This window comes from Carcharhinus amblyrhynchos, chromosome 18 (genome assembly GCF_965287045.1).
Source record: "Carcharhinus amblyrhynchos chromosome 18, sCarAmb.v2.hapA, whole genome shotgun sequence".
In the NCBI taxonomy this organism is placed as follows: domain Eukaryota; kingdom Metazoa; phylum Chordata; class Chondrichthyes; order Carcharhiniformes; family Carcharhinidae; genus Carcharhinus; species Carcharhinus amblyrhynchos.
This window is the reverse complement of record NC_137341.1, coordinates 29,658,694-29,686,288: the sequence shown is the minus strand read 5'-3', so window position 1 is coordinate 29,686,288 and position 27,595 is coordinate 29,658,694. Positions and strand designations below refer to the sequence as shown.

The following is a 27,595-nucleotide window of genomic DNA, read 5'->3' as shown; positions in this document are numbered from 1 at the left end:
TGCCCTCACTTTATGCCACACACATTGTTAAAAACTCTGAAGACTCAAAATGTTAACTCTGTTTCTGTGTCCATAGATGCTGCCAGACATGCTGACTTTTTCCACAATTTTCTGTTGATGGTCAAAAATTCATTTGCTAAAAAATTGTTTGTAATAGATGTTAACCTTAAAGAATACAAGGATCATTACTCCTCCGACAATTTTTTTTGTAAGCCCTTCTGTGTTTTTTAAAAACAACAACAAACAGCATCTTTCTGATGGCTCAAATTATAATTGCCCCAACTTCCATTAGATTGTTTGAACTGTAACACAACCTTCTTGCTCCAGCTTTCAAGAACCATTTTGATGACTGACTTATGTTCGTTGCTATGGCTGCAAATATTTGACAAGCTACATTTTGGCTATGGATTATACAATTACCATCACACGTGACAGCAGACATCCAAGTGTTTGTTATATCTGCAGGAGGCCAGTCTGGTAAACTTCCAGCATTGAGCAAGTGGAGGATTTGCATTTCTGCACTCGTAACTGCTTTTGAGCTGAGGTTGTGGTGGCTGATGATCGACTGACACAGCCAGTTACCTGTGAAGCTTAGTCTGTCCAAAAGGCATGCTGGTTAGGTGCATTGGCTGTGCTAAATTCTCCCTCAGTGTATCCAGAACAGATGCCAGAGTGTGGCGACTAGGGGATTTTAACAGTAATTTCATTGCAGTGTTAATGTGAGCCTTACTTGTGCCACTAATAAATAGAATAAAGAGCAGCATTAAGGATGGGACCTGTCATTGCTTTCTGTGATGTGGTCAGCAGCCACTTTTGCAGAGCTGCTGGTAGCCCAGGGCTACTGACTGCTCCTGTGCTCTGTAAGCTACTTCCGGAGCTCTTCTCCTCCAAAAGGCTCAGTTGACACTTCAGGTATGCTGTGAGTGAAGTAAGCTTTCCCAGACCGTCATTGTGACACTCCCAATCGTTGTGCATTTCCTATTTGGATAAATAAAATGTGTGTTGATATTTGCTCAGTGTCAATGAGGCACTTTGAGAACTGTGAAAGTAGCATTAAGGAAGTAATATTAAGATTCATTGACTCGTTCCTCAGTATCACTTGTCAAATTCAAACTGCACAAAAATATTTGGCAGTGGTCAAAATTGTCACCTTAATTTGAGTTTATTAACTTCTTTAAAGTAAAGACAATGAATCAAGCAAGAGGACAATGCAGCTGTTAATGAATACAATTATTGCCAGCATTGGCAGCACGGTGGCACAGTGGTTAGCACTGGTGCCTCACAGCGCCAGGGACCCGGGTTCGACTCCTGGCTTGGGTCACTGTCTGTGCAGAGTCTGCACATTCTCCCAGGGTCAGCGTGGGTTTTCTCCAGGTGCTCCAGTTTCCTCAAGATGTGCTGGTTAGGAGCATTGACCCAAACAGGTGCCAGATTGTGGCGACTAGAGGAATTTCACAGTAACTTCATTGCAGTGTTAATGTAAGCCTTATTTGTGATTAATGAATAATAAATAAACTTTAATTTGGAGGTTCACTGTTGACTCCCTGAAATTGTAAAATTTGAATTCTTAGAAGACAAACATTATCCAGTTTGTACTGATTTTAAGATTTGGAACATTCAAACATACTAATTTATATCCCACATCCTTGAACTGTTGATGGGGGCTCAAGTTGGGTCTCTAAAACATCTATGCAATATATGTTGCACATTACAATCTAACAAGTGAATATTTTTGAAGTTAGTCAAGCAGAGTGACGGTAGGGGCTGCTAAAAGGTTTATTAATGATGGGTGTGGTGCATTGTAATTTAAATTGCTCAAAGAAAACTACTCCATGTCAAAAATAGACAGTTTGATCATTTGGATTTTTTCAGGGACCACTTGAATGAATTTTGTAATGAAGCCAGCTGCATAGATGTGTGGGATCTATAATAGTATTATCACTTACGTTCATGTTCTGTTTTATGAGGGAAGATCTGCCATTCATAACCAGGAGCTTATGAAACAGAGTCTCTTTTCCAGCAAACCTTTCGGATTATGTGGACATTCCAAAGTAATCAATCATGTTTCCTGTATTGGTGGTGTTTACAATGCCTGCTGCAACTTGGGAGTGCTCCCAAAATAAAGAAACTGCATCACATTCCAAGTTACAACCTTTACTGGCTAATCTTTATTTCAGTTGAACAAAGCCCTTTATACTGATTTGTGGCAGAAACTGTTCAATTAGAAGATCTCTTTGTATCCCTTGAAGGATCTACTGGAGATCTACAATTGATAGAGGCAGGAGTCACAGTCTGAGGATTCAGGAGAGACCTTTAAGGAGGGAGGTAAGGAGACATTTCTCCACCCAAAGAATGGTGAACCTGTGGAATTTATTACCACAGGAAGTAGTTGACGCCAAAACATTGAATGTTTTGAAGAGGTGGCTAGATATAGCATTTGGGGTGAACGGGATCAAAGGTTATGGGGAGCAACCAGGATTAAGCTATTGAGTTGGACGATCTGCCATGATCATAATGAATGGCGGAGCAGGCTCGAAGGGCCAAATGGCCTCCTCCTGCTGCTATCTTCAATGTTTCTATGATATCAAGATGCTGTCGTGACTACAGAAGAGAAATTTTCTTAATGTGGTCTGTGAGCTAAGAATTTATGTGTATGTAACACCCTTCTTAATTTGTAAGTGGTTCAATTAATAAAAAGCAGAGGAGCGTTAAACAAGATAAAGGTTAGTTTGGTACAAACAGTACTGCCAGAAGTTACTTAGGTAAAGTTTTTAACTGAAATTCAGATACAATGAATCAAATACAAATAGAATCATAGAAACCCTACAGTGCAAAAAGAAGCCATTTGGCCCATCAATACCACAATCCCACCTAGGTCCTAACCCCATATCCCTACACATTTTACTCGCTAATCCACACATCTCAGGACACTAAGGGGCAATTTTAGCATGTCCAATCAACCTAACCCACACATCTTTGGACTGTGGGAGGAAACCAGAGCACCCAGAGGAAACCCACACAGACACAAGGAGAATGTACAAACTCCACACAGCCAGTGACCCAAGCCGGGAATTGAACCCAGTTCCCTGGAGCTGTGAAGCAGCAGTGCTAAACACTGTGCTACTGTGCCGCCCATATAAAGGAAAAAGATACCTAAAGATGAGATTTCAAATTAGTTCTTGTGAGGTATCATTGCAGGCCTTGTTGGTTTGGTTCCTCATTTCTGAAATGAAGGGGTTGAAACTTGAGTTTCATTTTAAGCGGCTACAATGGTTTCTGTAGTCAACTGTTTAGGTGGACTCAACAGGTCAACCGATTTTTGGGAAAGAGAGGGAGAGGTTTCCTATTCCTCACAAATTCTCTGGTGACAACACTTGCAGACAGCCTGGACTTTCTTTTAACAGAATAGCATTTGTTTCTTAAAGCCTTCCTCATTGCTCTTCCTTGGACAAGATCTCTGGCTGATGTTTTTTTCAGAATTCTACCTGGGGTTCTGCACACAGAATAGCCGCTCTGAAGCTGTGCGCACAGAATGGCTGCTCTGGCACTCTGTACACAGAATGGCTGCCTGGCGCTCTGCGCATAGAATGGCTGCTCTGGCACTCTGTACACAGAATGGCTGCTTTGGTGCTCTGCACACAGAATGGTTGTTCTAGGCCTGTATTTATCAAAACCAAAACAAAATTGGTGCTTTGTTAATTTCACTTTTTCTGCCAGCAAAGAAATGAACAATGTTGGAGTCATTTGAAGTCCCTACCAGCCCTCTCTTCCCTCTTAAGCAAAACGATTTTCCCACATTTTAGAATTCAGTGGTCGTCGCTAAAGGGTTCTCTGCATTTTTAATGACTCTTGGTAGCCAGCTCTGGAGGAAGAAGTCTGCCGAGGTTCAAAAAAAACATTGAAGGGTGCCATACTTCCAATTTGAAAAAGGCTTTATGAATAAAGGGTTAAAAGCAGACATGTGCCTTTAAAACAGCTGTCCTTAAAATTTGTAATATCGTTACATGTTCGTGACAATGTCTTTGAGGAGTTTAACACAACATGGAATGTTTGGAATTAGAATGTTAGGATGGCACGGTAGCACAGTGGTTAGCACTGCTGCCTCATTGTGCCAGGGACCCGGGTTCAGTTCCCAGCTTGGGTCACTGTCTGGGTGGAGTTTGCACATTCTCCTTGTGTCTGCATGGGTTTCCTCCTGGTGCTCCGGTTTCCTCCCACAGTCCAAAGATGTGCTGGTTAGGTTGATTGACCATGCTAAAATTGCCCCTTAGTGTCTTGCGAAGTATAGGTTAGAGGGATTAGCGGGTAAATATGTAGGGATAAAGGGTAGGGCTTGGGTAGGATTGTGGTTGGTGCAGATTCGATGGGCCAGATGGTCTGTTTCTGCATTTTAGATGTTTCTGTGGTTTCTAAGCATTTTAGTTTGAGATCAAGAATGAAGCTGTTTACAGAGTTGCAACATAGCCAAAAATACAGAAAACATAAAAAAGTGCCTCCTCAAGCTAGCTCCGCCACTGTATAAGATCATGGTTAATCTACCTCAACTCAATTTTCTTGTTCCTATCCCTTCATTCTCTTAATGTCCAACAATCTATTGATGCCAACCTTTTATATACCAATCAGTGAGCATTCACAGCCCTCTGAGATAGACAATTCCAAAGATTCACAACCCTCTTGAGTGAAGAAATTATATAAAATTGTTCTACTTTCATCCTGAGCATGGGGAATGAGCCACATTTTTAATATTGTTTTGTCTTTCACTGTTGAAGCTTGCTGCACCGAAGCATGCCACTGTCTGTGTGTGCTGAATAACTAAATCCTGAATAAAAAGCTGGTGTGGAGGTTATGGTAGATTGGTTTGTGCCTGCCAGAAGAAAAGGAAGGAAAATCAGTGGGTGAGTTACTTCGTTGAGGCCATAGCGAGAGTGACATTGACTGAAGCTTATCCGCCCACTTGGAAAGGAAATGGTGCATTGTGCAGGTTGATCTAAGAGAGGGTGAAAACAATTAAATTTTTACTTGACAAAAGGAGAGCAAAAGAGCATGGAGGAAATGGGCTGGTCGTATCTATTCCTCTTGTGTGTAATTACAAGTGAGGCTGAATGCATTTGTTTTTAAATGTGGGGTGGCAGGGTGGGAAGAGTTAGAAATTGAATATGCCTGCAACTAGTATTCCTCATTTTCAACTGAGAATTCTGCTACTTTTGCTGTATAAGTGGTTTTCCTGACTACCAAATTGCTTTTGGAAAACCGACACTTCAAATTTGAAGCTTCCCCCATACTACAGTGCCATTAATAATGTTACATGCTAGACATGCACACACTGTGGCCATAATTTATGACCATTAGATAAAAGGTTGGGAGTTAATATAGCTGGATCCCATCCGCATTGTGCTGGAACTACGCAGTTTGGGTCTTAGAAACTCATCAAGCTACAAAATTCACTATTTTCCAGTGTTGCTGTTAAGATTTTATTGGAGCTCTCTTTTGAAAACTGCCCACTCTTTGGCTGCCTTTGCAATTCTGGTCTCACTTTCTTCACCTTTGTGTTTACTTTCAGTTTCAGTATCTCCAATAGGAACTCATACTTCGGCTTCATTATTTGTAGAAGTACGAGATTGTATCTTAAAAAGGTCTTTTGAAAATTGTTTTTCTCCAATCAAAGGAGTGATTGTATTGAGATGAATTGAATGACATTTCCTGCACTTTAATTCTCAAAGACTACAATTAGTTCATGTAATAATCTTACCAAGGTCAAAGTTCCGTCACCAATCAGTCTTTATTTAGTGTTTGAAAGGCCAGCAACGCCTACGTTCCATGAATGAATTAAGAAAACACTTCACATCCGACATACAGACATTACCCTCCCCCAACACAGACACACACACACTGTTTCAGACACACCACCCTGTGCATACACCACCCCGTGCACACATACCACACCACTCCCACCACACACATACCAAAAGCGCACACCACTCCGTGCACACATAAATATCACCCACACCTCACCACGCCACAGACCCACACACATATCATGCACCACACACACACACACACACACACACACACACACACACACGCACACACACCAGCCCCGCCTCTGTAATGGGAAACATTTTTCAGTCCTGACGGGAAGGTCATGGACCTGAAAGCTTAACTCTCCTCCTTTCTCCGCGGATACTGTCCGCCCTGCTGAGTATTCCCAGCATTTTCTGTTTAAATTTCAGATTTGCAGCAACTGCAGTATTTTGCTTTGTCTAGGCTGAATCAGATTCAGCATTGGGTTTGAAAAGGAGAAAAGGAACACAGTTACTAAGGTTTAGGATTTTGGTATGATGTGGGAGGTGGGGGGATAAAACTGCAGCTGAGGAATCGAAGATGTTCAAAAAGAGTGCAGGACCAGCATCCACATTCAGGAGGGTAAAAGTTCTCCTCACCAAAAAAAACAATGTTGAGATTGTGTAGCCTGCTCTCATTCAGCAAGCAACAGCAGTGAAAAAGAAGAATATTCGTAAATTCCTGGATGGCATCTATGTGAGCGAAACAACCACTGTGATTCCACAGTTCGCTGAATAACTCTGCTCTCAGGTAGAAACCATTCATAAATTTAATGGACTGAAAAACAGGGGAAAAAGAAAATGACAGTGCAAAGAAAGGTGTGGACCCAGGAGACTGGATGGATAAGGAAGATTACAAAAAGATAGAGGATAAAGGAAATGAACAAGGAATATCAAGATTGATACAAAGTCTTTTTTGGAAAAATATTCAAATGGAGAGGGACCCTTTAAAAACAGGTGCTGACAATACTGCAAATGAAAATAAGGAAATGACAGACTTATTGAATAACTGTTTGTGTCAATCTTCATAGTTTCACTGGAATGTTACTCACTCTACTAATAATGAATCAAGCGCTGTAAATCAGAAAGAAAACAATAGTGGAAATAAATGTTGGTATTAAAGATTCACACTGTGATGAGCTGTTTTTTTCCCCATGGTTTTAGAGGGAACCTAGAGAAAACAGAAAGCTTTCAGACAGAAGGAGGCCATTTGACTATCATATCTGTACCTGCTGACAAGGAGCTATCTAGCCTAATCCCACTTTCAGGCTTTTGGTGTGTAGACTTTCAGGTTACATGTCTAATGTTAACCTGATCCATGCTGATTGGTCAAGTTGAAACTAAGACACAGCAGCTGTCTCTGCTGGAAAGACTTTATTGATTTAGTTCATAGTCAACAGTACTCCAACATAACAGTGTTAGAGCTATCCCCATTGTTTCAACAATGCAATCACCATTAAAATTTAACAATGTGATTAATAAAAGGCATTGACATCCAAGAATTCTTTTCTGCAGTAAGGGTTTATTGCCCTACTATCATCAGTGATGAGTGGACAGGCACTCCAGTCTTCTGTTCCTCTACACTTCTCAATATCTCACCATTTATTGTATGTTGCCCTGACTTGTTTGCTTCATCAAATGCATTACGTCTGCTCAGGATTATTTTCCATTTGTCACCTGGCCAGTCCATTGATCTTTTCCTGAACACCATCCACATGACCAATTTTTGTATCATCTGCAAACTTTTTAAGCACGCTTAAATCCTAAATCATTGATGTATGCTGTGACCAGCACAAGTCTTAGTACAAAGCTCTGAGGAACCCCACGGGTTGCAAAAACACCAGATAACCTGAACCTTTTGCTTTCTGCCACTGAGCCAGTTTTGGATCTCACTTGCCACTGGGTCTCATGGACTCTTGCTTTGCTGATCTGTTTGCCATGTGGGAACTCACCAAAAGCCTTTTGAAAATTCACGTAGACTACATCAAATGTGCTGCTACTCATTAACCCTCCTTTTACCTCCTCAAAACTTCAATCAAGTTAGTCAGACACAATCTTCCCTTCATAAATCCATGCTGACTGATCTTGTTAAATTCATGTCTTTCTGAATGATGATTTGTACTGCGTCTCAGACGTTTTGCAATAATTGACTCACCATGGAGATGATTACTTAGAACATCTCATTTTTTTAAACAACAGAACAATGTTAGCAGTCGTCTGGCACCACACCTGTAGTTGTGATGTGGAGATGCCAGTGTTGGACTGGGATAAACGCAATATCCCACTCACCTGACAAAGGAGCAGTGAGCGCTCTGAAAGCTAGTGCTTTTGCTGCCAAATAAACCTGTTGGACTTTAACCTGGTTTTGTGAGACTTCTTACCTGTAGCCAGAAAGGATTGGAAAGTGATGGTCAAAGTTTCTAGTATATCCTCTCTCGTTTTCCAATACAACATGAGGTACACTTCAGCTGGGTTGTGGGGAAGGAAATCGGAGATGCTTTAGCCATAACCTTCAAAAGGTCACTTGATGCAGGAATTCGTTCTTCAGATTGGAAAATTGGTAAATGCTACTTCATTATTTAACAGGAGAGAGAGAAAGGGAGAGAGAATAATTAGAAATTATAAACCTGTTAGCCCAGCATCTATTATGGGAAAGTTATTGGAATCAATAATTTGGATGTCACTGAGCACTTTGAGAAATTTGAGCTGATTAGAGGAAGCTAACATGGATTTGTAAAGGGCAAGACTTATCCAACAAACTTGATTAAATGTTTTATGGAAGTAATTAAAGTAATCAATAGAAAAATGTCTGAGAATGAAATTTATGCAGGAGGCATTTGATAAACATGAGAGGTTGTTAAGTAAAATGCAAAATACATATGTACAATTGAGGTAAATTATTGACCAGGTTGTAAGATAAGTTTAGGAATTATGTTTATGGCTTTCAATTGGAAAAAGGTGACTTGTGTTCCAAAAAGACCTTATGAACAAGAAGCAAGAACAAGAAGCCCTTTGGTCTGCTTTGCCATCTAATAAGAACATGGCTGATCTGATAGTAACTCATATCTAGATACCTTGGCCTTTTATTGATCTTGAAAGGAATGCAGTGCAGACTTATCACAGTGTTACCAGGGCTCCAAGGGTTAGATCATGATGAGCGATAACATTCCCTTGAATATAAAAAGTTATGAGGTAATTTGGAACAAAACAGGAGAAGCAATGGAGCTTAATTAATTTTAAAATGAGATTGACTAGCAACACTCTACCAAAGATAAGGGATACTGAACCAAAGTTTGTAAGTGGGATAGGATAGAAATCAGCTGTGACCTCAAAGAAGGGCAGAACAGGCTTGAGATGTGCTTCTGTAGCTGTTCCTATGTTTCTAAACAATGTGATCATGAGCCATGTGGATCCTACTGGAACCAAACTGAGCATTGTTAATAGATTGCTCTTGATAATTACAGTTTGATGTGACTATTGATGAATCTTCCTCTGACTTCACTGATGATCAAGATGTGTCTCGTAGGCTAAGTTTTGGCCTGTTATTTTTGATTAGGACATCCTTGTTCCTTAACAGATAGATACCAGACTCTAGGGTATACTGGTATGGGTTTCTTTGATGGGCTGTTGGCTTGGTCCACAGGCCTTCAGTACAGCAAGTGTAATGTTATCTGTACTCAGCCAATGCGGTGTCTCTCATGCATTTAGGCACTTCCTGATGTCTGAATCCAGTTGAATTATTTATTTGGCAGGTTTGTCCGAAACACTTGCAAAGATTAAAACTCAATTCTTGTATCATTTGCTGGGCACTACTCTGGGTCAAGAATAGGGATGTTTACAGATCCATCTCCTCCTGTGCATTTCTTTAGTTTTCTTTACTAACCAGTGTTGTGCAACATCAGCCAGAGCTTTATGACCATTCGCGCTGGTGGGATCTTCCAGTCCCACCAATGGCGCACCCCCTGCCGTGGGTTTCCCAGGGGCATGGGGTGGATTCAATGGAAAATCCCATTGAAAGAGGTGGGACCAGAAGATCCCACTGCTGGCAAGCAGTGCACTGCCTCCCAGGACCGAGAAACACATTGTGGGGTGGACAGAGAACAAGCCCACCATTTCAAACACCTGAAAATCAATATGCAGTGCATCTACTGCATTGCTTTTTATCAGTTACCTCTTCAAAAAAAAAGTTAATTTGATTTGATTTATCATTGTCACATGTATTAGTATACAGCAAAAAGTATTTGTTTGCGCGCTATACGGACAAAGCATATCGTTCATAGAGAAGGAAAGGAGAGAGTGCAGAATGTAGTGTTATAGTCATTGCTAGGATGTAGAGAAAGCTCAACTTAATGCGAGGTAGGTCCATTCAAAAGTCTGATGGTAACAGGGAAGAAGCAGTTCTTGAATTGGTTGTACATGACCTCAGACTTTTGTATATTTTCCCTGATGGAAGAAGGTGGAAGACAGCATGTCCGAGGTACGTGAGTCCTTAGTTATGTTGGCTGCTTTGCCGAGGCAGCGGGAAGTGTAGATGGAATCAAGGGATGGGTGGCTGGTTTGGGTGATGGACTGGGCTACATTCACAACTACATTCTTGTAGTTTTTTGTCATTGTGGGCAGAGCAGGAGTCATACCAAGCTGTGATACAGCCAGAAAGAATGCTTCCTATGGTGCATCTGTAAAAGTTGGTGGGAGTTGTAGCCGACATGCCAAGTTTCCTTTGTTAAATTTGCCTAACAACTTGGGCATGATTTTCTGTGCCCCCGAAGTGTGTTTTGTGGTGGAGGAGGCAGCCTGCCTTTGGCTGTTGGCGAGATCTTCTGATCCCAAGAGTTAGATCAAAAGGAGTGATTGTATATACCAGACTTGTATTCCTTGGACTATAGAAAATTTAGAGGTGATTTGGAACCCATGGTGGCAGGACACAATTGGTGAGATGACTGGAAGACCCCTACTGGAGGGAACAGATGGAAAACTCAGGCCCTTACCTTTAATAAATTTGTACTGTCTATCCTTAATTAATATATGCATTTCTAAATGCTCTCAAATTTTGCCTTGAATTAGAGTTTCCAACAGCCTGCTCACAATTGCCATTAGATTAATTTGTCTGTAGTTGCTTTCTTCTCCATGTCTTTTTTTTATTGAAGCTATTCCTTTTCTATACTTCTCTTAGTAGATAGGTCACTACTAGATTTTGATTTTGAATTCACCCATCATTTACAAAGTATTTGGCATCTCTTTCAAGCCTTTATCAACCTTCTTCATCATAGTGATGAAGTGATCCTAGCAAAGTTCTTATTGTTTCCGGTGGCACAGTGGTTAGCGCTGCTGCCTCACAGCACCAGGGAACTGGGTTCGATTCCCAGCTTGGGTCACTGTCTTTGTGGGGTCTGTACGTTCTCCCGTGTCTGCATGGGTTTCCTCTGGGTGCTCTAGTTTCCTCCCACAGTCCAAAAGATATGCTGGTTAGGTGCATTAACCATGCTAAATTCTCCCTCAGTGTACCCGAACAGGTGCCAGAATGTGGCGATTGGGGGATTTTCACAGTAATTTCATTGCGGTGTTAAATGTAAGCCTACTTGTGACACTAATAAATACATTTTTAAATGATACATCTTCTATTTCTTGTCTGTCTGCAATTTCATCTCCTTACTACTTCTCATGATTATCCTTGTGAATGTGAGAACAGGAGTAGGTCATTCAGCCCATCGATCCTGCTCAGCCGCTCAATATGATCAAAGCTGATTGGACACTTCAGTGTCTAAATACACTATCCCCGTAGCTGTTTACATTAACTTTGTGAGTCCTAACTTAATCTAATGCCTCACTTTTAAGTTTCATTTTAGCTTTGGTCCCTCTATTTATCTTAGAGTTTAGTTATTTAAAATACTTCCTTTTTGCCTTTTTAAGAAGTGCATTTGTTATGTACCCTATCCATCTTGTACTTGAAGATTTCTAAATCAGTCCAAGTTTATTGACCACCTTGCCCAGGTAATTGAAGACAGAGACTGTCTTTTTGGGGCGGCACCCTTATCTTTTGGTCCTATCCTTATTCTTGGTCTGAACTTTTGTAGTTGCTTTTTCCCCAGTTACTTTGCTTGCAGCAGTTAATTTGCATCACTTTATTTCCCAAAACTAAATAGAAACAACTTGCATTTATATAGTGCCTTCCACAATCTCTGAATCCAGAATCCATCAAGGATTTACAGTCAGTGAAGTATGTTTTGAAACATATCAATGCTGTAATGTAGGTAAGTGGCAGGCGGCAGTGTTCCAATAATATGATAATGACCAGGCAACCAGCTATTTAATGATGTCATTGAGGGATAAATATGTGTTAGAATTCCTCTGATACTCTTTTCAAATATTGCCATGAGATAGCAGTTGAGGCCTTGGCCCTCAGTTACTGCAATATGGTGATCCCGACCACTGCCAGGGATTGTCTGGTCCTGCCAAAAACCAATGGACTTTTGGCTAGGCTGCCGAATCTCCTGTGCCGGGACTGGAAAACCTCGGTGTAGCTTTCTGCAGTGCCACAAAAGGCTGTGGAGGCTAGGTCATTGAGTATCTTTAAAATAGGTTCTTGATTAATAAGGGGATCAGGATCTATGAGGAAAAGGCAGGAGAATGGAGATAAGAAAAATATCAGCCATGATTGAATGGCGGAGCATATTCGATGGGCTGAGTGGCTTAATTATGCTCCGATGTCTTTTATGGTCTTTGAATCCATAATCTTCTGACTTTGCAATTACTCATTGGTAACTGTCAAGCCAAACAATGCTTCTTTCTCTGTTGGACATGAAATGTACGGACCTTGGAACCAGACCTGAATGAAATGAAGATGCGTCCAGGGCCACTGCCTTTAGGATTTCTGGACTTATGGATTTCTTCTAAGAACAAGGATAATAAATGGTTGGGGTGGTTTGAACTCCATAGTGCTACAGAGTCCAGAGACTCTTACACCTACCTATCCCCATCTCTCTCTACTTTGGCTTAGGCACTAGAAGGTACCTGGTACCTTTGGAAACATTCCTGTTTCAGCAAAGAGAAGGAAAGAAAATTAACAAGAAAATAGAAAACAACATTTAAAATTTCAGGGTTTTTTTTATAATAAAAGAAAATTATTTGATTTGAGTGCTGTTAGTCGATGATGATGGAAATGATTGAAAAACTTAGAAGAATTGTACCTGGTCCATGGGGAAGAGTAATGTAACTTGATCTTTGTAAGTGCTGCTTTACATAATGGCTTGCATTATAAATGTTAGCAGAGATCATACGATCCATTTTAGCTATTTCAGAATGTCATAAAATTTTAACGCAAGTGTAATTGTTGAAGTGTAGGCGTACAGTGTGAGAAGATCAATCTTTTGTGATTCATATAATTACATGACAACATGGTTTTGGTATCGATGCTGTAAAACATGGTCCACTTCCTGTGTTAGCAAATGGCAACAAACATTTGAATGTTCTCTGAGCGTTGATTTTAGATAAACAACCAGCACAACATAATAGATTAGCAAAATTAAAATACCTCCCATTTCTACCGAGAATGGTCTCCAGATTGTAACAGGTGATTACTTTCTGGAACATAATTTTGCTGGATGGGGAGAAATCCCTAGGTCCCACATGCCTAGGAGTTAAGCAGGTGTACTGAGAATTAACAATTTTTTTTATATAATGCTAAGGAGAAATAAAATGCTAAATTTTAGAAAATATGCAGTTTTCTCTGGATAATTTTGAGGGTCAAGTAAAGTCTAGTTGAAAGCACAGATTTGTCTGGACCTGAAAATAAAAGTGAAAGTTGTTAGGTTAGCGGCAGACTTTGGTGCTATAGTTACTATGTAAAAATAGTCAATCAGTCCATCCCTAGGTACAGAAATATTGGAAAAGAATCCACCTGTACTTTCTCATCAGGGATACCAGCATTACCCCTATCTATTGTGAATATTTTTCTTTTAGATCTTTTCATGATGTTGGAAGTCGCCTCTTTTCCCTTTGATATTTGCAGGCCATTGTCAGTTTACACATCTTCCCATCTGCCACTGACCATGACTTTTTCATCAGCAATGATGGTCCAGGGGCCAATTCAGGATCAGGATTTTCCATGATCTCCTCTAAATATCTTTCCAGTTCTTCCAATGGTTGTGGAGATTCTGTCGAGGAACTCATCTGGCAACCTTAACCTGAGACTGTACCTCGGTTACTTTCCAGTGAATGTTTGGTAAGGAACCATCTTTATAGTCTCATGCTAAGTGCTGTTCATTGCCCAGTGAACAAAACTGAAACCATAGCTTCCCTGAGCAGTTGTGGTCTCAATCCACTACAACAAAAAAAATCCATATCAATTGCACTACTTTCATCACACTGTCTATTTCACATTCCCTGCTGTGGGTTCACCCACTTCATAAAACGGGTTCTACCAGTGCCTAGTTCCTGAAATGGGCAGTTTCACAAATTGGTGTAATATATCTTTCATATTTAACTTGCTGTGAACTAGAGACATGAGGAGTTCTTATACGAAATGTACCATAAACAAGTTAATTGTTTAACAAGTCAGTGTTGGAGCATGTTTAACAGCTAAACACTCTTTACAGTATGGAGTAACAAATTAAGTATTGCCAATGAGTGCACTTTTTAATGTGGGCTCCTTCTTACCCTTGCCGTTCCACCACTGGTAGCCAGTTGCCAAGAACCCAGGCCTGGAATTCTCCCTCCCCACACATTTATCTTGTGTTCCTCCTGTATGATTCTCTTTAAACTCACTTTTTTTCATATTTTCCAATAATATTTTTCATGTTGGTGAATTTTTTAATCTGATGAAGCACCTTGGGAATTTTCTAATTTAAAGAGGCTTTTCTGTTGTTGATATTGCACTGTAACAATGTTTTACGATTTTATTGCCTTTTTTGCTGGATTAAATGGAACATCTATTTTATAGTGCGTCACTGGATTCATAAATTTACATCAGTGGTCTAGTGACTTCACTACTACGAGTGGGAACATTGACAGTGATTTACGGAAAACGTAACGAGTGGGATATTTTCTCCCTAAATCCCTCCACTTCCTTTTCCTGCTTTGAGATCCTTTCTTTTACATTAGTCTTTTCACTGGACATGGGTGTCGCTTGACTGGCCAGCACTTTATTGCCCCTCCTTGGAGCTCACCTTTTGACCAAGTTGTCGGTAGTTGTAAAGTCTGATAAATGTCCACAATGTATTCGGTTTCACTGTTTGAAAGTACTGTGGCGAGTTTGCCAGCATGAGGACATTCTTAATTTTGTGAAGGGGAAAGAAAGAGTCTTGCAAGTACTAGGGATTCAATGCAGTGAATGTTTGGTAAGGAACCATCTTTAGTGGGGTCCTGAATTATTGGTAACTGTCTGGAAATGTTGTACCTTCCATTTAAAAGTTTTAGACACTTTTTTTTTATTTCTGCCTTCCCTTCCCCGGATGTGAGTGAGGATGATCAGTTCTTGTGCAGTTACATCAGTCTTGATGCAGTTTAGACCTGCTCCATGGATAAGCTATACCCTCCTTGATAGTGTGACATTTTGTAGCACTTTTCTCATGACTTGTAGCAGAGTTGGGGGTTGTGTTTAAGGTATCAGCTGGGCTTTTATTTGAGGGTGGATAGAAGATGGGGGAGTGGGGGTGCTGCAAGATGAGGCAATTTTCTTTATTACCTGGGACACTTGTTGCTGGCCAAGTGCACTCCTGTGAATGGGTCCTGACATGACTAAATGCATGGGCTATTGTGTTAATGGTCTTTATATGTCAACTGATTTCCATCTTGGTCACACTAAAAAATACATAAATTTCATAATTTGAAATATGGCGCTCCTGTTTTATCACAACCTGTTTACCTCTTTACTGCGAGTTCGGGTACGAATATATCAGAAGTGTCCTAGCCTGACTTGAATGTATCTACTCTGTGCAAATCTTAAGTGGAATACAGGGGCAACTCTTGGCTGACTATGTTTTTTCTTTTTTTATATCAGTATCGAAGGAGAATATGTACCAGTGGAGGGCGATGAGGTCTCTTACAAGGTCTGCTCCATTCCTCCCAAAAACGAGAAAATACAGGCTGTTGAAGTGGTCATCACCCAAAAAGCACCAGGAACGAAACATGAAACATGGTCTGGACATGTCAGCTTAGAATAATGAGCAGCTGTCCTTCCCTGCTATCCAGCATGGGAGTATGAGCAAATATCTGACCTAAGTATTTTGAGCGGTGTGCATTCTAATTGCTTGCAGGATTAAAAATATCTTTTACAAGGTGTAGTGTTTTAAACATTTAAAAAAATATATTCATTAAGCAACAGTTGGTTATTAGTTTCAGTATCACTTGTACCTTAATAGAAAATGTGGAAGGTATCTGAGCCAGTGAATGTACATGTGGAATTTTGTATCAGGGAATCATGTTTTACATGTGTCCGCTGCCTATCTCCAGAATGTGCTTAAGAATGTGCAGAAAATAGTTTTGTCACTCTAACAACCACATTAAAAGTGGTCCTTAAATTCTTATGAACCAGCTTTGAAATGGGAATTTATTTGAAACTGCACTGCCCTACAAACCATTAATTTAGTTAGCTAAGTTTCACTGAATCTCTTATGGGAAGTCATGTCTGTAATTTATCAGTTTAATCATTTTAAAAAAACATTTACGCTTGAATATTTTCTGTTTATCTCTCCTCTGGTCTGAATGATATGTTGCCCGAGAGTTGGTAACCAGGCCTCTGCCAAACTGCCCCCTACCCCCATCCACAAACTGGCCAGTAGGAGGTGGGACAATCACTACAGTTTCCCACCCACCCCCTCTGCCCCTCCCAATGCAATGTGTGCGCATTCTGTGGATCATGCCTTAAGTGTGGTTAACCTGGAGAGTTGATATCCCATAGTGTACAGTAATTAGAATCTCTGTGAGGTTTGAGTAAGTGTAATGCTTTGACAGTATTCATTCAATATTGTATATTTCTGGCTGCCAGGATCTGGCCACCCAACACTGCGTTGATTGATCAGTACAGTTGTAAATGCCACACAGTTGTGAAATCTCAATCTTGCTAACCACTTTCTGAGTGGATTAACGGGTAATTTGGCTTTGTTTCCTCTTAAAGAAAATGTATCACTTTTCGTGCTGTAGCCTTATTGTGTATCAGCTGATTGAAAACACATAGGCACGACCTGAGTTATCAACTGTTGTTATTGTTGTTAACCCGCTCTGTAACCTGTAAATAATGGCACCTGTGAGGCTCTTGAGTATAAATACATATCCAGGGTATTTACAGCATATTGAGCTTTAGAGAAACTGCTGCATTTGCATCAACATACTTTCTTACTGCTGGCATTTTTTTCCTTCTGGCAAGCACATAGAATATTACAGCAATTACTTATTGGGCAACTTTAAAAAAAAATCCTCTGCTGTACTGGTCTAAAATTGAATAACAATGGATTTAGAGGATAAAGAATTATTTTGCCCACACCTTCCATTAGAAAAGTATTAAAATAAACATTGCAGTGTTGGCTTTTGCAAATCTGTGATTAAAATTGTATCTTTGATTTATAATTTTGTTGCAATCTTCCTGTGTTGATGGGTAATGACCTAAATCTGACAAGTTCCATGAAGATAAATCTCTCAAACCAGCAATTCAGTGTGATGACTCACAAAAGAATGTGGGGAGAGGGTAAAATATGGCTGGGTAACTGACTGAGACAGGAAATATTGATTTCACCTGATATCCATTCAACTCACTGATTAATTCTATTTGTCCTCATGATAATGAGGCATCCTTTATCAAATTATTTTTTTTCCTATCCTGAGTAATCAAGAATTAAAGTTTATAATGTGACTTAATTACTTAATTTTGGGACTTATATTTAAAACTAGTATTAGCAGTAGTTGTTTGCGATCTAACATGACCTTTTAAGAATTTGTCCACAAATAATGCTGTCATACTGTGGAAATGTATTTGAATAATTTGCCATTTGTCGTTTAACCATGAAACAATGTCTCCATCTTAACTGACAGTGTCTACTTGAAGATGGGACCTAAAAGTAGTTTTCAACTCTGTTGTGTTACAAGTTAAGGTAGAGTGATGTGGGAACAGATTTGTGATTTCATCTGCAAGCCTCCCCTCCTTTACTTGTTTTAAGTTGCTGTTAGTCAATGATGTAGGCAGAAAACACTCAATTCGTGAGAAGAAGGCAATGAAAATTTGGCACTGCATATTGATTGAAGACCCAGGGCTCATTGTTGAGACCACCAGAAGCTTGACTGGCTATTGGTTGCGTAGAAGCCTCCTGTATTTTTATTGGAGTACCATTGAAGGCACAAATGTCATTGTCATCAATGGCATTTGATGTAAAGAAGTCTAATTATGTTACTGTGTCTTTCTCAATTCTCTTGCCTTCAATGAAGAATATTTTAATTCTGGTATTCTTCAGTGCCTTAGTCTCCGATAAACACTATTTTAACACTGCCCCATAGCAAATATCAGTCATTGGTTTATACTTACAGATATGAATATTGTATTGATGTATTTTGTTGTGCATTGTCCTACAATTGCAATCATTACACCTAAACTATTATTGGAATTTGACTTGAGTGAACTTTGAGGATCAATGTGCCTTTTAGTATTTATGTGTTACCTGCAATCCATGTATTTCTGATAATTATTTAGGGGACAAATACAACTTAAAAATGTTTGAATAAATTACAGAATTCTTGCATCGTTCTGATGTACCAGTCTTTGAATCATTGAACATAGGTGTTACTTTGAAAAAAACACTAGGACATTTTGAGAAAATAGGATATTTATGAGGTTTTATTTGTTTTTCTACAGTTAATGTTTTTTTGAACGACATGCTTTTTTAGAGCAACAACAATATCTGATGGTAGAAAACACAAGACAAGTTACCTGTACATAGGAATTAGGAGCAGAAGTGGGCAATTCAGCCCCTCGATTCTGCTCCACCATTCAACCAGCTCATGGCTGATCGCTCCCTGTTCCCCATATCCCTTTAACCTGTTTTTTAAAATCAGAAGTATATTTATCTCCTCTTTGAAACCATTTAATGATTCAGACTCCACTGTACTTTGGGGCAACAAGTTCCACAAATTCATCACCCTCTGCAAGAAGTAGTTCCTCCTCATCTACTGCCTCTTAACCTATACCTGTGACCTCTTTTTCTAGATTGCCCCACAAGGGGAGACATTTGGTTTATGTGTGGTATTTTGTATACCTTGATCATATCCCCTCTCATCCTTCTAAATTCCAGTGAGTATAAGCCCAAACTGTTAAATCTCTCCTCAAATATCAACCCTTTCATCCCTGGAATCAATCTGGTGAGCCTCTTCTGAACTGGCTCCAATGTCATCACATTCTTCCTCAAATAAGGAGACCAATACTCCAGATGTGGTCTCACCAATACCCTATACAATTGCTACAACTCTTTACTTTTTTACTCCAATAAAGCAATAAATGCTAACATTACATTTTCCTTTTGCTTTGACATGGAAGTTGCCCCCCTCCCCTTTTTTAGAATCTGTTAAAAGTGCATAGGAAGGTATGAACTGTTCTTTAGTAACGTTTAGTGATTAACTAACAGAAATACCTAACACTCATTTTAAAATGAACATTTAACAATTTATTTAACTAACAGGGAACTTTAACTAAACAAGTAACATACAAAATAAGTATGATTCTAATACAATGCTGTTGAAATAAATACAATGTCCATCCATTAACAAACAAAAAGTAGAATTTGATCAGTTAAAAAAATATACAACCTGGTTTTTTTGTGTCTTTCAGAACCTTCTGGAATTTCTCGGTTAATTTCTTTGTCTGTAAGTTCTTTCTGATTTGGTACCTTTTGCTGGTTAGGTGGTGTGTTCTCCTAAAGAGACATTTGAAGCTGGAAGAGTTGAGAGCTGCTCTCGCCCTCTTGATGTGGCAGTTCTTTAGTTGCTCTCCTGTTTTTCCCCTACACTCTCTTTTATACCTGTGATGACCTATCAATTTTCCTACAATAGGGTTGGTCTGATGTTGTCAACATCAAATTCAAATTTTAGAGGTTCTTGGTAGCTGAGTGCCTACTTTAAATTGATTGGCTACATTAAAAAAGAACAGGTTGTCTTGTCAAGGCTACTGCTTGACTTTTTGATACAACTGTTTCAGCTTGGACTCTGTCTGTACTTTGCATTTTAAATCTCCAAGCACTGAAACAAAACGCCAGCTTTTAAAGGGACCGCACTTTTTCTCAAGGATTTTTACAATTATTTTTACATCTTTACCAACATCAAGTTTCAAGTCACAACTCTTTTTATTACATGCTGTACCTGCATATCGACTTTTTGTGATTCATGAACAAAGATACTCAGATCCCCCTGCCCAGACGCATTTTGAATCTGCTTTCCACTTCGATAATAAATTCATGCAGACAAGAACAATCATTCCTCCACCTGGAAGGGTGATTTTACATCAGTTCACCCCATTGAACAGACAGGTTTGTCCTACACTGAAGATTTTTCAAGAGTACACAAGTACCAGAAATTTTATTAGTTTGCCAAAGATAATTGATTTTACAACACTTTGGGTGTTAGGCTGTGCAAATGTTACATTAAAATTTGGCCAAATTAATCACATAAATAAATATTTACAAGCATAATTTTAGGGTCCAGTTATATTAAAGGTGATGCATTGATTGGAGAAAGATGCCATGCACTGGCAATATATTCCCTTAAGAAAATTTGAATGGTAGAACTCTTAATTTGAACTGCTGAAACAATCCTATTTAAATATTCGTCTTAGCTGAAATTGATCCGAATATTTTAGTATGTTTTTCTTGCCAGGGCAAATGTTATTTCAATTGGAATGTTGTAGTAGATGTAAGCAAAAAATAAAAGAACTGCTGTTTTTAAATAAAATAATTACAGAAGTTGGGGATAATGTTGGGCACAAAAATATACCCTGTACATCTTTTCAAAATGTTTCACGGTATTCAGGTTCTGGAACGAGATTAAATTTTATATCAAGGTGTGGATATTTTCAAACTCGAGTTCTTCATACTCTGATAACTGTGCAGAACTGACCCAAATCCTCTTCCAATGCACAATGCACCATTATGGTGGTCATCAGCTCCAAATATAGGGCACCTTTCGCTGCTGTTTCGCTTGCAATAAGGCTGCCAGTTTAAAAAGGTTTCCTGACTCTGCTGCACCATTCTGATTAATTTGCTCTGTTCCCCACCACAACTTTCTTTCTAATAGATAGCTTCCACCCTTCAAGAGCTGATTCTTTTTTCCGGATGTTTCCATTTCCTTTTAACTACAGGTTAAGCCCTCTGGGCAAGGTTTTCCTATAACTGTACCCTAATGAAACCACGAGGGATTTAAGCTGTGCCATCTCAACCTGTTTCCCATTATTGGAAAATGGGATATACAATATTAAGTGCATCTATGCAAACTGTTATTTTCTTTGCTGCCAGACTGTACGATCTGGAGAACAACTGCATATTGGTGAAATGTTCCATCTTCATTTGTGCCTGGGATTTTCCAGTGCTGCTGAGAATGATGTTTTGGCTGCAATGCCAGATTTTCCCATTCTTGCTTACAACAGGCCCTGCCATGGATGAGACCAGAGCTTTAACTTTCTGACTTCTGGATACACAATCATTCCTCTTTCGCTCGAGCCTAGACTGTAGTATCGTATACTCATGTTAAAGTCAAAGTCAATCTCATGTAAAAGTCAGCCCCATGATTTTTAGTCTAAAAGGTTTTTCATAATCCCCTGTAAAAGTTAAACCTACTTTCCCGCGATCATGATCCATTCTCTGCAATCACACTAAGAAATGCATTATTCATTAAAACAGTAACGCATACTATAAGTGTTCCAGTTCATACTTGTCAGTTAGGGCAGAAATAATAATTTTTGACAGTAGAAGGTAACAGATTGGATAAGAATAATAAACAGCGCAGATATAAACAGGATTTTCAGAAAAAATAAATAGACAATAAATAGCTAATGTGGGCAGCACTGGGGACATTACCTTGTGGATATTTTGAGGACAAGTAATAGGTGTGCTGGTCAGATGTGTGTTTTAGTTGAAAGTAAGCCCCTCAAATACTACTCTTGCAAAAGAGGATCCCTTAATTTTTTGCTTAAAAAATGGGTCTCAAAAATTTGACATTTACATGAGTATAATTGATAGTAAATGGCATGTATGGGGTGTCAGGGAGGGGTAGTACCTTTTGGTGGGGAAACATGTCGCGTCTTTTCAGGGCGGTTTGTCCACCCTTTGTCCCTACCTAGCACTCAGCTCTCACCTGTGGCTCCCCGTAGCTGTTTGCATGTGACAGCGGCCACACCCTGGGCAACGCCTTCGACAAGCTGGCTAAACCAGGTGAGGGTAGCCGACGGGTCTCAACCCTTGGTGAGATAGGAGATGCCTATCCCAGCGTGTGAAGACGGACTCTGGCAGATTGAGCGGACGAGACCAATGGAAGGTCCAACTGTCAAGAAGGCAGTCTCTGCGTTGTGGAGTGTGAAGAGCAGGATGAGACACAGAAGACATCCTGGTCATTCACTGTGCCTAGTCCCATCTCCAGCTGTCTTGACTCTTGTCTTACCACTGGGTCTAGATGGGAATTGGGAAAAGACAGCGAGGCTGCGCAACTCTCCCTCATTTTAATCCAAATCAAGCACTAGTTTTGACACCATCATCATCATCATGTGTCCTGTTCAACCCTTGAAGTCCTGTGGTGATGGGCGAGCGATGAAGCAGCAGGTATGGATACACTGGGAGCTGTAATCATGGACCTGCACACAGGCGGCTCAGGTCTAATGGTCATTTTCCACTGATCGAAGCAGCAGTGGAACTTGGCGTCTACCTGAACAACTGAGCAGTCCTCTTCAGGAATGCAGTGCTCACCTCTGTAGAATGAGGAAGAGGCTAGAAAAGGTGCCCTAAACATTGCTTGCTTATCTACACCGTGGCCAGTTTACCGTGGCTAATGGGGATCCCATCTTGCAGTCAAACAAATAAAACACAAGGTGACACTGCTCACCATTGGCACTTGGAACGTGCGCACACTTTTGGACAACTCTACAGCAGACAAACCAGAGAGAAGAATGGCCATAGTTGCCAGAGAGCTTGCAAGATACAACACTGACATTGCAGCCCTGAGCGAAACTTGTCTTGCCAACGTAGGTCAGTTGACTGAAACTGGAGGTGGATACACTTTTTTTCTGGACTGATCGCAGCAGCGATGAGCTTCGTGATGCTGGAATTGGATTCGCCGTCAGGAGTCACCTTGTTCAGAAACTTGATAGTCTACCTAAGGGTGTGAATGACCGGCTTATCACATTACAGCTTCCGCTATAGAACAGAAGTCAAGCCACCCTGATCAGCACCTATGCCCCCACAATGAACAACCCAGATGAGAAGAAAGACAAGTTCTACAAAGAACTAGACGTCCTACTACCAGCAGTGAGCAGTACTGACAAGCTGATCTTGCTTGGTGATTTCAATGCAAGAGTAGGGTGTGACTCTGCAATCTGGCAGGGAGTTATTGGGAGGCATGGAGTGGGCAAGGTAACAGTAATGGCCTACTCTTACTGAAGACCTGTGCAGCACACGACCTCCTCATCACCAACACAACCTTCCGTCTGCCCACCAGTAACAAGACCTCCTGGATGCACCCCCGCTCTAAGCATTGACATCTTATCGACTATGTCATTGTCAGGAGAAATGACAGGCAGGATGTCAGAGTGACCAAGGCCATGTGTGGTGCTGACTGCTGGACAGATCACAGGCTCATTATCTCCAAAATGAGGCTCCGCATCAGACCCAAGAGGCCACCACAAGGAAGAAAGGTTATGAAAAGAATCAATGTGGCCAAGCTAAAGAACCGCAGCGTAGCTTCAGCACTGGCTGAAGACTTAGAAATCAAGCTTGCTGACCTACACTTCGCAGGCAGCGCTGAGGACGACTGGGAATGCTTCAGGGATGCTGTCCATACATCTACGCTGAAGATGCTCAGGCCCTCTACCCGCAAGCTGCACGATTGGTTCGATGAGAATGATGAGGAGATACAGGCTCTACTTGTTGAAAAGCACCGTCTTCATCGGGCCTGTCAGAACGGCCCATCTTCAGCTCCCAAGAAAAATGCTTTTACCAGTGCTCGCAGGACTGTCCAGAATAAACTGCGTAAAATGCAGGATGCCTGGCTGAGCACCAAGGCAGATGAAATACAGGGATACGCTGACAGAAACAACGTGAAATGGTTCTATGAAGCTCTCAACACTCTCTACGGACCTCAATCTCTCAGGTGTTCCTCCCTCCTGAGTACAGATGGTACAACTTTCATTACAGAGAAGGCTCAGATCCTTCAGAGATGGGCTAAACGCTTTGAAGCCGTTCTCAACCGACCGTCATCTATTAACGATGAGGCAGTAGACAGGATTCCACAGGCTGATATCAACAGCACCATGGATGACCCACCGGTAGTAGCCGAAGTCACGAAAGCTGTCAGCCAGCTATCCAGTGGCAAAGCCCCAGGGGCAGATGCCATACCCACAGAGATCTATAAAGCTGCTGGTCCTGCACTTATCGAGAAGCTCACCGAGTTGTTTCAGTCCTTTTGGAAGCAAAAAGCTTCCATCATACACCTCTACAAGAGGAAGGGCAATTGGCAAGTATGTGACAACCATCGAGGAATCTCGCTGCTCTCCATCACAGGAAAAACCCTCGCAAGAGTCCTGCTAAATCGTCTGGTCACTCATCTGGAGCTGGGCCTGCTTAAAGGGTCACAGTGTGGCTTCTGCAAAGGTCATGGGACTATTGACATGATTTTTGCTGTGCGCCAACTTCAGGAGAAGTGTTAGGAGCAGAATCATGAGCTCTACACAACCTTTGTTGACCTCGTGAAAGCCTTTGGCACTAAGCCAACAAGGCCTGCGAAGGATCATGTCAAAGTTCGGCTGCCCCCCAAAATTCATTCAAATGGTACACCAATTCCATGATGGCCAGAGTACTGGATGGCGAAGAATCCTCTGAGGCACTCCCAGTCACCAATGGCATCAAACAGGGCTGTGTGCTTGCACCCACACTGTTTAGCATGGTGTTTGCTGAATGATGTCTTCCGGTACAGTGTTGCTGGAATCAGCATCAAGTACAGAGTGGATGGGAAGCTCTTCAACCTGACGAGACTTCAAGCTATTATCAAAGTGAAAGAGACTGTTCTGAGAGATTTCCTATTTGCTGATGACTGTGCCCTGTATGCTGGCTCAGAGCCAGAGATGCAAATCAGTATGGACAAATTTTCCACAGCTTGTGACAACTTTGGACTCACCATCAACATTAAAAAGACCAAAGTCATGCACCAGCCTGCTCCTCATGCACTGTACACAGAACCCATAAAGGGCAGAAACTACAGGCAGTGGACCAGTTCACTTATCTTGGCAGCATCCTCTCCCAAGCAGTGACTATTGATACAGAAGTTAACAGCAGAATAGCAAAGGCAAGTTCTGCTTTCAGTAGACTGCGCTCCACTGTATGGGAACGTCGAGGAATCAGCCCAGCAACAAAACTGAAGGTCTACAGCGCAGCGGTACTCACTACCCTCCTGAATGCCTGTGAAACGTGGACTGTGTATCGAAGGCATGCAAGACAGCTCAATCATTTCCACATGACTTGTCTTTGCAGAATATTACACATTCGAAGGCAAGACAAAGTACCAGACACTGAAGCTCTCTCTAGAGCAAGTCTGCCATCAGTCCATACACTGCTGATGAGAGCGCAGACCCGGTGGGCAGGTCATGTCATCCTTACGTCAGACGAGCGCATACCCAAGCAGCTCCTTTTTGGGGGACTCTCTGCTGAAAGACGCTTGCATGGAGGCCAGAAGAAATGTTTCAAAGACACACTCAAGGCTTCCCTGAAGTCACTTGACATAGACACGACCACCTGGGAAACGCTGGCACAAAACTGCCCTACCTGGTGCTGCCTCATCCACAAAGGCTGTCAAGCTCATGAAGCAAGGTGTATTGTTGAAGCACAACTTAAGCGCGAGCTATGCAAGTCCAGAGCCACCAGTGCAACAACTACAATGTCTACACAAGTCTGTCCAATATGTGCCAGGACATTCCGTGCCCGAATTGGCCTGATCAGTCATCTTCGACACACTGCAACCAGCCTCAAAATGACAAATTGTGTCGGGGTCCTCATCGATGATGACGGACAAACTAAATGATAGTAAAACAGAACTTGTGTCAAAAATGACCCAAATTAAAGAAGATTACATTTGGTTGGGCGGCACGGTAGTGTAGTGGTTAGCACTGCTGCTTCACAGCTCCAGGGTCCTGGGTTTGATTCCCGGCTCAGGTCACTGTCTGTGTGGAGTTTGCACATTCTCCTTGTGTCTATGTGGGTTTCCTCTGGGTACTCTGGTTTCCTCCCACAGTCCAAAGATGTGCGGGTTAGGTTGATCGGCCATGCTAAGAAATTGTCCCTTAGTGTCCAGGAAAGCGTAGGTTAGAGGGATTACTGGGTATAATGTATAGAGATATGGGGGTAGGGCCTGGGTGGGATTGTGTTCGGTGCAGACTTGATGGGCTGAAGGGCCTCTTTCTGTAGGGTTCTATGATCTATGATCAATTTATCCATTATAAATATAACCAGTACTAAGAAACAGAGACTTGATAAAGATTTTTTTATCCTTATGTTTTTAACTAGTTTTATAGTTAATCTGAAGTATTAATTCTGTGACTTCTGGATTCTCAATCATTCCCCAGTTGTTTCTGCTTTCCCTAGAAACACTATCAGTCTCCTATCCTGTATGAGAACGCTGTATGCCAACTATTTGTATTTTTGAAAATGCAAGCTCCTAGGTGTGAATAAAGGCTTGGTTATTTAAGACAATATTACACTTCTCAAATTAAAATGGAACCATAGGCAAATTGTAGGAGCAATTCTATCATTGGTTCTTTTTAGAACATTTAAATTAAGCCTACAGAGCCAGACAGTAGATTTCTTTTCTTTAGTCACTGCATTAATCTTTTTAATTTAAATGTATAATTAGATTGAACATGCCGATAGATCATGAAAATAAATGAGAGGAAATTATGAGCTTGGGTAGCTGAATAAATTAGCATTCTTTACAACATTCAATTAGTAAATACTTCATATCTATTTTGGTTGCTCTTAAAACAATATGTCAGCTCCAATTAAGATTCTTATGACATTGCAGTCAGAAATATAACCATGGGACCATGTTCCACATGCCATGCCAGACGACTTATCTGCACCAGACAGCTCACATGATGAGAATGCAGGCTAATGATTGATTTTAGCTAAGGATGTGTTTGTTTTAAGCTGAGCTAATGCATTTTTGTTTATTTTGTTTTTCCCTCTGAGATTTGAGTAAGATTTTGATTAGGTTAATTGACAATCATATGTTAATGAACAGAACTAATTTTACAAGGGAAAGTCAGTCATAGTTTCTGCATGATCCTGAAAGAAGCAAGAGGTGAGGTTCTATATCCCTCTGGCGGCTGCTGTTTGGGGCTGTTAGAATACAGGTGTCTCTCTGGGCAGAGATTTCCCATCCCATCCATCATGGAAATCATAGCGGACAGGACACGGACCACAGAAAGGTCTGTTGCTCTCGGGATTTTCCAGTTGCACTCACCCTAAAATCAGAAAATCCTGCCCTCTTGTCTCTCTCAATCTCCAGAGGTGTTCAAAGGCTCTAAGATGGTT

At 40.9% G+C, this 27,595-nt stretch overlaps 1 protein-coding gene across 1 annotated transcript in view; it reads left to right on the top strand.

The window, feature by feature from the left end:
- Positions 1-18,570, top strand: part of carhsp1 (calcium regulated heat stable protein 1) — a 91,920-nt gene extending 73,350 nt beyond the window's left edge. The window contains exon 4 of the mRNA XM_080206652.1: positions 15,838-18,570. Coding sequence (XP_080062778.1) covers positions 15,838-16,000 — 163 coding nt within the window. The 3' untranslated portion in view covers positions 16,001-18,570. The remainder of the gene's footprint in view (positions 1-15,837) is intronic.
- The last annotated feature ends 9,025 nt before the right edge of the window (positions 18,571-27,595 follow it).